Here is a 9,887-nt window from a genome sequence, read left to right on the forward strand (position 1 = left end):
GCCTGGAGAAGAGGACTTCCCGTTTTTTTTCCCCAAAAGATGAATCCGCGGCGGGAGTGTCTCCCGTCCAGGACTGCCCGCCTGGAAGCGGACCGGGGGTCTCGCTGTCCCGGGAGGCGGAAGGGTGCCGCGCTGGCCGGTTGTGAGGCTGTTGCCGAGATGGGCCATTTCCTCCGCGGCTGCCGGAGCCCCGGCCCCGGCGGCTTTGATAGAGGTGCAAACATTTGGGGGCAGATTTACATAAAATAGCCGCGTTTAATCCCGCGGGCTGCAATTAACATCACAGGCTCCCGCGGGCACCGTTCTGATATGGCCGCGGGCGGCCAATGGGCAGCGCCGCCCGCACCCATCAAAGGCGCCGCCCGCCAATCAGCGGGGCCCCCCCGCCGCGGCGGTGACGTCACCGCGGGCCGTTTATGGCGGGCTATAACAGCGGCCCGGCCGCGGAGGGCGCGCGGAGGCGGCCGGGTCCGGCGCCGTGTCCTTGGGAACTGCCCCGCTAGGGAGCTGCCCCGGCGGGCCAGGATGAGCTCCCCCGGCGCGGAGGGCGCGGGCAAGCCCCCGCAGTACCGCGTGGATCACCTGCTGAGCGCCGTGGAGAGCGAGCTGCAGGCGGGCAGCGAGAAGGGGGACCCCACGGAGAGGGAGCTGCGCGTCGCGCTGGAGGACAGCGACCTGTGGCTGCGCTTCAAGGAGCTCACCAACGAGATGATCGTCACCAAGAACGGCAGGTAGGGAGGGGCCCCGCCGACCCCCGCCGCCTCCCGAGCCCGGTTCCGCCCGCCCGCGGAGGGGCGCGGGGTCCCGGCGGCGGGGCCGGGGGTCGCGGCTGCCCGCCGCCGTGCCTCGCGCCTCCGTGTCGCCCCGCAGGAGGATGTTCCCGGTGCTGAAGGTGAGCGTGTCGGGGCTGGACCCCAACGCCATGTACTCCTTCTTGCTGGACTTCGTGGCGGCCGACGGGCACCGCTGGAAGTACGTGAACGGGGAATGGGTGCCGGGCGGGAAGCCGGAGCCGCAGGCGCCCAGCTGCGTCTACATCCACCCCGACTCGCCCAACTTCGGCGCGCACTGGATGAAGGCGCCCGTCTCCTTCAGCAAAGTCAAACTCACCAACAAGCTCAACGGCGGCGGGCAGGTAAACACCGGCACCGGGACCTGTCGGTCAGCGGGGCTGGACCGGCTCGGTCCTGCCCTGCGGCTTCGCTCTCTGCTTGCTGCTCGTTTTCATACTTTCCTTACCAAACGTGCTGAGATGGGTCGCGCTTCTCCCTGACCCCTCCTTGCCCTCCCCCCCCCCCACCCCCCCCGTTCATTCATTCACTTATTCATTCATGGGAGCTGTTCTTTGCACCGAGTATGGGTGCCTTGACGTTTAATCACTTTGTCCTTTTTGAAAAGCTCTTTCTGGTCTGCATATCTGCTAATGTCAGTGGTTTAGTAGGCGCATCTCTGTGGCTCACTTATCATTGATGAGTTCGTGACTCTGCGAGTACCTTGTCAAGTAACAGGGGTGAGGATAACTGTGCTGAAAGTTGTGGTGTCTGTCCTCAGTGCACCCTTCCTTCTCTCACAGCTTCAGCTTTAGGCTTTGTTCATACTTACTGCCTTTTCCACTTCTGATGCAACGATGGATGCTTAAGCCTGAGTGCCCTTTGTGCCTGGCAGCATCTGCCACTCCTCCGTCACTGCTCACCCGTTCTATTTGTTCACAGATCATGTTGAACTCCCTGCACAAATACGAGCCGCGGATTCACATAGTGCGGGTGGGCGGCCCGCAGCGGATGATCACCAGCCATTCCTTCCCAGAGACCCAGTTTATAGCTGTGACAGCCTACCAGAACGAGGAGGTATGCACAGCGGGGAAGAGAGGATGCCACTTACCGGGATGTTTTAAGTAGCAAAGCGTGCGTGTTACAAAGTAATGGGTCTCCTTTCGTACTTTTTAGTGCTTCCTATGGGGCTTTTTTTGAAGCGGAATATAAAAGATGAAATTAATGCATGTAAAAGCCGAATGAATGAATTATAGAACAAAGTTCTGATCATTGTATCAATATGTGCTGCAAATTCGTTACGGGGAGAGTAATTTTTAAGACTCTGGGGGGCAAACAACTATGGTAAAAAATACAGTTGTCATTTTCAGCTACAAAGTGAAATGACTGAATGTGCCATTTTGGGAGTAGCCCTTTTTCTGTTAGCCCATATGCACGTCTATGTTGAATGAAGTTGTAATTATCAAGTTTTCTGCGATTTTTTTTTTTGATGTCCGATCTACTCTGGCTTGAAATGTGAAGTTTTTTATAACTATTTAGTTTACTGTTTCTTAGGTGTTTCCTTAGATGATCAATGAACTCGGGCAATTGAGTCTTTTAAAATTTGGCAGACAGACTAACTCCTAGTGCTTTGAATACTTTAGACTTTAAGGAGCAGTTTAATTTGTGCCCATTAGTTGCTGTTATGGGCTTACTTCTATATATTCAAAGATCTGTGATTTTGCCAATTTCAGTGGATAGTCCTAATTCAAATCCTAATATCAGTGTTATAATGAATGGTGATACATGTGAATAAAGATTTGTCGTTGTTGTTTTTAGATCACAGCTTTAAAAATTAAATACAATCCGTTTGCAAAGGCATTTCTTGATGCAAAAGAAAGGTGAGAGCTCTTAACTTAATTCTAAACATGGATTTTTAAGATAGATTTGTGAAAAGCGTGTTCTTAACTAATACAACACGGTTTCTTTTATAGAAGTGATCACAAAGACATGATGGAGGAGGTGGGAGACAACCAACAGTCTGGATATTCACAGCGTATGTTTCCTTTCATTGTGCATCACAAACATAACTTTGATTTCTTCCATCTACTCTCTGTTAAGCAAAACTTCAAGACCAGTGCTTGACGGCTGGCTTGTTACCTCATAGAGAGAGGAACGTTGCCAATCTCTGTGGTTGTGGTTCATGCATGTTTATGAGTGTATAAACACTATAATCTCTGTATGTGGTTAGGATTTATGGCATTCAAAGCCATTTAATAGAATCCTGCAGAGTTCCCTTTGTTTCCAAAAAGACGTCTGCCTTTCTTTACAAGGACAGCAGTGTTCACATAGGCAAAAGTGGAGACAAAAGTTTATTTCATAGAATTTATTGAGACAGTACTAATGTTTTAAATACTCCAAGAAAATTATGGGCATTTGCTTGAAAATGTTCTTTCCAATGAGGGAAAAGCATTAGTGTTTTAATGACTTCTATTTTAACAGATTATTGACAACAAAATGCAGCCTAAAAAAAATGGGGGAATTCATTTGCAGTAGGAATTATTATGTTTCAGAGAAAATACTTAATTTTGAAGAGGAGTTCATAGTAGTCTGAGACACCTCAGACCTTAGCTATAGATTAAGACCCCAAAGAGCAATTTATAATTTAATATTATGCTAACAATTACTGAGTAGACACTACCTAGTAGGGGAGGGTTTCACAGTTCCCATGTTTCCTTACTGGTTGTGATTAAATGGTAATTTTAAAAACAAGTTAGCTTGACACAAGACCTTTTTCTAAGATGCTTTCTGATTTTTCCTTCATGGGAGCATTTACCAAAGCTGTAAAGATCCAGATTTTTCAGCTATGTTGAAACTCAGTTTCCTTTCCTGAGTGGGCATTTCCTCGCTGTTGAGTTATTTGCCTCTTTGCTGTGATTCTCTGCCTGGCTGCACCATGCACTCCTCTTAGAGACCTCTTGCTTCCCCACAGTAGGTAGCTGGCTTATTCCTGGGAGTGGGACTCTGTGCCCACCTGCCAATCCTCACGGCCAGTTTGGAGCCCCGCTGTCGCTGTCCCCTGCCCACAGCTGTGAGAGGTACTCGTCGCTGAGGAACCACCGGCCCGCGCCCTATGCCAGCCCCTACACACACAGGAACAGCTCACCGAGTGAGTCTGAGGCTGCAGCTCTGTGAAGAGGGGGGTCTGAACCAAGTACATGTTCCCAGTGTCTTTAAAACACAGGGTCTGATTTTGTGGCTGTATGGGATTCCCTTTATAGCTTCCTAGTGCCCCTGCTGTGTGAGCCAGCCAGTTTGGATCACAAGCCAAGTAAGCCTGAGCCACAGTCAAGTCACTCCTGATGGTGCCTAAGGCAGATTTCAAGGTGGCATGCTCAGCTCAGAACTGGGATGTATGATCCAGCGATAGGCTTGTTATCCAGCTTTGCCAGACTGTTACTGCCATTGTAGGTGATGGGGATGGAAGGTCTCTGGATGACAGTGTAAGTAAAGAGCCCTCCTTTTCTCACTGACTGAGTAAAAATAGCATGTGCTGAATTAGCAGCTGGCTTGCAGACAGCCTTTTGGCCCTAGGACCTTCACAGAAATAAGATTTTTCAGTTATGAGTCAAGCAAAACAAGGCATCAGGGCAATGCCAATAAAGGTGTGAGCTTGACACAGCTGGTTACTGGCTTTGTTTTTTCCTGTGTGTGTAGTTTTGTTTTTATTTTCTTTCCCAAGGCAGTAATGGGGGGAGGGTGGTTTAAACCTCTGCATTGCATTTGGATACAAGATTGCTATTTGGCCTGTTTCTGTGTTTGTAAGCGATTGTGTTTTCTCAGCAGCCTATGCTGACAACTCCTCTGCCTGCCTATCCATGCTGCAGTCCCATGACAACTGGTCTTCTCTGGGAGTTACTACACACACAGCCATGCTGCCCATGGGTCACAGCACTGGCACAGCTACCAGCTCCAGGTAGGAGTTGCATCCCTCAGCAGCCCTCAAATCCCTATATTGGTACTTTCTGGGAAGAAAAAGGCTGAACAAGGAGGCAAAGAGTCACCAGCATATTAGAAGCCTTTTCGGCCATTGGTCTGAGCTCTGTGGAGCAGTGAGAAAACAGGTTGAAGAAACAGAATTTTTTTGTTTTGGTTTTGGAAATGTAGGTACTTGTGACAGCAAATATTTGATAGATTAAGGATTGCAAATTGCTTAGACAAACATGGATTGAATTCAAGGATACTTTCAAGCTTTATTTCTGTTATGCATAATGGTGTTTAAAAAGTTTATTTTCTTTATCCCTTCCATTTTGACTGGTCACAGCTTTCCCAGCCATCTCCATAAACCCTTGTTTTGCTACAGATGATGGAGCAGTGAACTCTAGTGTGGAGAAGGAGCACATGGTTGGGGCAGTAATTCTTTACTAAAGCATTGCCACACTAACCAGCATAGCATGGGATTGAATATGTGGTGAAAGTCCTTGATATTTTGTGATCACAAAAAAAATTTTCTTCTTTGTACTTATTATCTTAACTCAACTTTTGGGTCCTTTAGCAAAAATTTAGCTTGCAGTTAGTCACTTAAAGCAAAGCTTGAAAATTGAAAAATATGCAGAAAAGGTGGTAAAATATTTGCTATTAACTGCAGAAATTCAGACATCTTTCTCTACAATTCAGGCCTACCATTCTGTTTGTGGAAAGTGTTTTTGCATTTGAACCATGCACAATGGATTCTTAACTATTAATCAGGCTGTGTACTGCTGCTCAGTATGAGTTAACTGTATTACTGAACATAAGTTTTCATTCTGAACACAGATTGAGTAAAGAGCTTCTTCTAGCACTTCTTTCTCTGTCTGATGCATATTTAGGAAGTTGCAGAGTTCCCCGAGTTGGAATTTCTGCACTGAATTCTTCAGTAGGTAAAACCAGTAGAGCTGGAGCTGTGGAACCTCAAGGAAGGCATTTCTGCCACCCCTGTTTTTTGAAGCCCCTATCTGTTGGAAAATAGGGGAGTTCAGTTTATTTGTGGGGGTGCCATGAGCACAAATTCTGCCTGGACGTCCTTCCTGCCTCAGAGTGGCAGGGAGCTGCCTAGACAGTTTCACTGTTTCCAGCAGACAGACCTGGCTTGGGGGCTGTGTTGTGAACTGAAGAGTTGCCAGCGGGTACTAGAGTCACAAATAACTGGTTTTATCTACGGCTTTCCCTCTTCCAGTCAGTACCCCAACCTGTGGTCTGTGAGTAACAGCACCATCACGCCGGTGTCCCAGCCGAGCGGGATGTCCAACGGGCTGAGCTCCCAGTTCCTGCGTGGCTCTCCAGGACACTACTCTGCTCTGCCCCACCCAGTGCCAGCAGCCTCCTCTGCCTCACCCCTGTACGACGGCGCGGCGCCCGCCGACCTGCCCGAGAGCCAGTATGACACCTCTGCACATGCCAGGCTGGCATCCACGTGGACACCTGTCACCTCCCCTTCCATGTAAAGCCAGGCCTCTTCCTCTGAGACACTTTTAGCTACTGAATTACTTTAGGTGCTTGATCCTCAAGGAGGAGAAAGAGGAGACGTGAAGGGAACTGCAACCAAAAAGCATCTGCACTGCTCTGCATAGAGCATCCACATTATACCTCTTATAGTGAACGGTGCATCACTGACTTCATGTAGAGTTTACAAACCTGGTGAGTGTGCAATTCTGAGAGCAGATTCACTGCTTTTAATATTTTTTTCTGTTTTAGAGTTTGATAGACCTAAATTTTAAGATTTTTACTTGGATTCCAAGTTTCTTGGTATTCTGATATATTTGGACCTGGAATTTGGCATCATTCTGGAGTAAGTTACTCCTAACTGTTTTGCAGTTAATTTTTTTAAGTGGCAAACTTAGCTATAGTAATGAGAAGATTTTTATTAACCATCTAGCTAGAAGCATTATGAAATATGCACAAATGTAGCTGAGGAGTGAAGGTTTTGGAAAATCACGTGCACTAATACGTATTTGCTTCACAAATACGTTGTGTTCTTAACTGTATGCTTATTTCCTTGCTGCTGAATTAATGTTGAGACAATCTTTGAGAACTATGTTCTTCCCAATAAAAACAGTATTAATGTTGGGTCTAAAAAGTTTTACCCAAAAGACTCCTTTTAGAGGCAAGTTTTTCTGTTTGATCATATAGGTTTCAAATACCCACCATCTTCGCTACATGTCTCATTTTCAAACAGACAGTGTCTAATTAGAAGCCCTGTTCAAAACCTTTATGAACCATTGAAAATACATCACTTGGCACATTTTTATTCTTTTTTTTTTTTGTTTCTCTGGATCTTTGACACAGGCCTTAAGAAAAGGAATTCAACACTTTAGGGAATCATTCTAATTTATTTTATTTCAATCTTGTACTCCAATTTGTATTTATTATTTTGTGGGTTACAACTTTATCTTCTGCATACTAAGATATGTAAATAATCCCTCAGTCTACAGTCTACTCATTTAAGACAATCATATGTGGGAGATGTCACCCCATGGCACGTGAAACAGCACGAATGTAAGTTGTTAACTTACTGAAAGAGAGAAATCCGTAGTTGCCGAGGATTTTGCACAGAAGTGCGGATATACTAAGATTTAAAACTCACTGAGTGCTTGACTTTCTGGAAGGAACAGGTCTTGATAAAATACTTCCTTCATTACTGATAAGAAGTAATGTGATTCCAAATTGCTAATGCAGACAAACCCAAAACAGTGGATCAAAGTGTGCCCTTAGATGTGTCTCTTTTCTCCCACTGAATCTGGCAAACATATATCCTGAGGAAAGGGATTTCTTTTGCATAAGCCATACTGCATAACTTGTATAATGAAGTGCCTAATATAGCAAAGCAAAATTCTGTATCAGGGAATTCCTTAAATAACTCATTGGTGTGTGCTGCAGTGGCAGCTTTAAGATGAAAAAGCAAATATTTGCCACCATTTTGGTCTGTTTGGTACCTTTTGGGCAGGTTCCTGTACCTGGAAAGATTTTGGCAGGGCTTGTTCCCTGCAGAGGCAAATCTCCCAGAGGTATTCCAACAGGAGGCAGCCCCAGAAGTCTTTGGCTGCACAGCCACATCCTCTGTCAATATGTAAATACTGATTTAAGTTCTCCTATTTTATTGTGAAGGTAAATTGTGTAAATGATGTAAGTGCATTATTATTTAGACTATTTTGTAGAAATTAGCAGCATCATTAATTGTGAGGTTTTATACTTGTATTTTGGACGTATAATTTAAGTTAAAAAAGTAAAGATTCTTAAGAAAAACTCCATGCTTGATTTCCAGTTTGTGGGGGTGATGGGGAAGGTGATACAAGTGCACATCAGCCATATTGAATCTGGAGTATGCTGACCTTCCACTGAGCAGTTTCACAAATGATTCCTGCTGCACATCAGCTTCTGTCTGTGGGTGAAAGTTCAAACAGTTCTCATCCACCTCTCCCTGCTTTGTCCACCCCAGCGTGTTTTGCCTTTGTTTTGGTAAATCCATGACTGACTGGTGTTCAGAGGTGGTTGCTGCATGTTGTGCTGGATGAAAGCTCTTTTCCCACAGTGACCAGGTCCTAGCTGGGGCTGGATGCAAGCTTGGCACCTGCTGTGTTATACCTTGATAACCAGATTTTTTGAAGTGTTTCTGAGTCCCTGCCCCCAGTAATAAATGCCAATCTGCTGCCTGGTACTTTCAGCTAATTCAGGAGTCTGTGACAGCACTGCTGTGGCTCTGTGTGCAGCTGAGCCTGTGTATGACACTTGGGGGAGCCCAGCTCCTGTTGGGGAGGTAGCCAGCCAGCTTTATCCTTTGCCCGAGCTGTGCCCTTAAAGCAGATACGATCAATCTGCTGTAGAATCATTTAGTTTGGAAATGACCTTTAAGATCACTGAGTCCAACCCTTAATCCAGCGCAGCAAAGTTTACCACTCAGCCATGTCTCTTAAGTTTTTCAGCCACACTTCTTTCCAATACCTCCAGGCATGGTGACTCCACCCTTTCCCTGGGCAGCCTGTGCAGTCAAGGGGACCCATAAAGCAGGAGCCAGGTGCTAGGCTTCTGTCCTTGAGCATGCCTTTGGCAGGCAGCCCACTGTGGATCTCCTTCCCCCCACAGAGTGCTGTGGGAAGACAGCCCCCAGCTGCTGCCCAGCAAAGGGTTCAGTGGTTTCTCAGGTTCTTGCGGACCTTGTACTGCAGAGGTGATTCCATGTCCATGTGGACGAAAATGGTTGAGGCTACTTATAGGAATGAGCTATGGCTCTCTGAGCTAACCTGCCTGCAGCTAAAGCCTTTGGGCTGTGTAGTGGAGGAGCTCAGCCTTGCTTAATGCTGCTATCAGCTGGATCTTACCTAGTTGGCTTTTTCTGGTGTGGGATTTTTTTTTTTTTTTTCCCCCTCCAATACTCTCAAAAAACCAAAACCTTTAATTGAGTGCAATTTTAAAATCAATTTAAAGCAGAAGGAGCATCTCAATATCTGTGTACGTGCATTGAAAATAAACTGCATGTGACCTATCTGGAGAAGCTTTTTCCTGCCCATGGGCTCAGGGCAGCTGTGCTGTGCTGTGCTCTTTGCTCAGCTGCTGGCTGGTGCAGCCCTGAGGCTGCTGGGGGAGGCACCAATGTAGGGGACGTTTCCAAATGCCAAGGGGGGCTGGTGTGAGGTGGCTCACCCCAAGCAGCCCCCTTTCCGTGAGTGTGGCTCTGCTGTTTCCTTGTACCAGCTCCACCATGACTCCTCACCACTCCTGACTGTGCTGCACACCACACAAATACTGGGGCTGCAGATACTATGAGGCTGGGAGAGGTCCAAATGCCCAGGAACAAAGCTGTCACCAAATGCTCAGAACTCTTAGGAAACTTATATACTGTTTGCCATCTTTTTATGTTTATTTTCCTCTGGGTAACAAATAATTGCTGGCTGTAAAAAAATCTTTGTAAAACTCTCATCCAAAGTATGCAGAAATGTCTTGCTCTGCTTCCAAAAGCCATGTCAATACCAAGTTCCAAGCAGGAGTAAAATGTAGATTTGGTATTCCCATGATGGTCTCCGCCCTGACTCTCCCCAGTAGATCTCAATTAGATTTGTGAGCTGAGATAATACACAATAAGGCGCTGCATCACTCATGTAAATA

General features: G+C 46.4%; 1 protein-coding gene across 4 annotated transcripts; it reads left to right on the top strand.

Annotated features, from left to right (window-relative positions):
• Positions 1–525: 525 nt before the first annotated feature.
• Positions 526–6,232, top strand: TBXT (T-box transcription factor T). Of its 4 annotated transcripts, none has more exons than XM_062489167.1 (8): positions 526–731; positions 871–1,135; positions 1,713–1,847; positions 2,589–2,650; positions 2,744–2,805; positions 3,742–3,918; positions 4,593–4,725; positions 5,965–6,232. In XM_062489167.1, exons 1-8 carry the CDS (start codon positions 526–528, stop codon positions 6,230–6,232), a joined length of 1,308 nt encoding a protein of 435 aa, XP_062345151.1. The 4 variants fall into 4 exon arrangements, with proteins under 4 accessions (XP_062345151.1, XP_062345152.1, XP_062345153.1 ...); XM_062489168.1 differs by having other exon boundaries at positions 4,596–4,725; XM_062489169.1 differs by having other exon boundaries at positions 3,745–3,918; positions 4,596–4,725.
• Positions 6,233–9,887: the final 3,655 nt, after the last annotated feature.

This window comes from Cinclus cinclus, chromosome 3, assembly GCF_963662255.1.
Source record: "Cinclus cinclus chromosome 3, bCinCin1.1, whole genome shotgun sequence".
In the NCBI taxonomy this organism is placed as follows: Eukaryota; Metazoa; Chordata; class Aves; order Passeriformes; family Cinclidae; genus Cinclus; species Cinclus cinclus.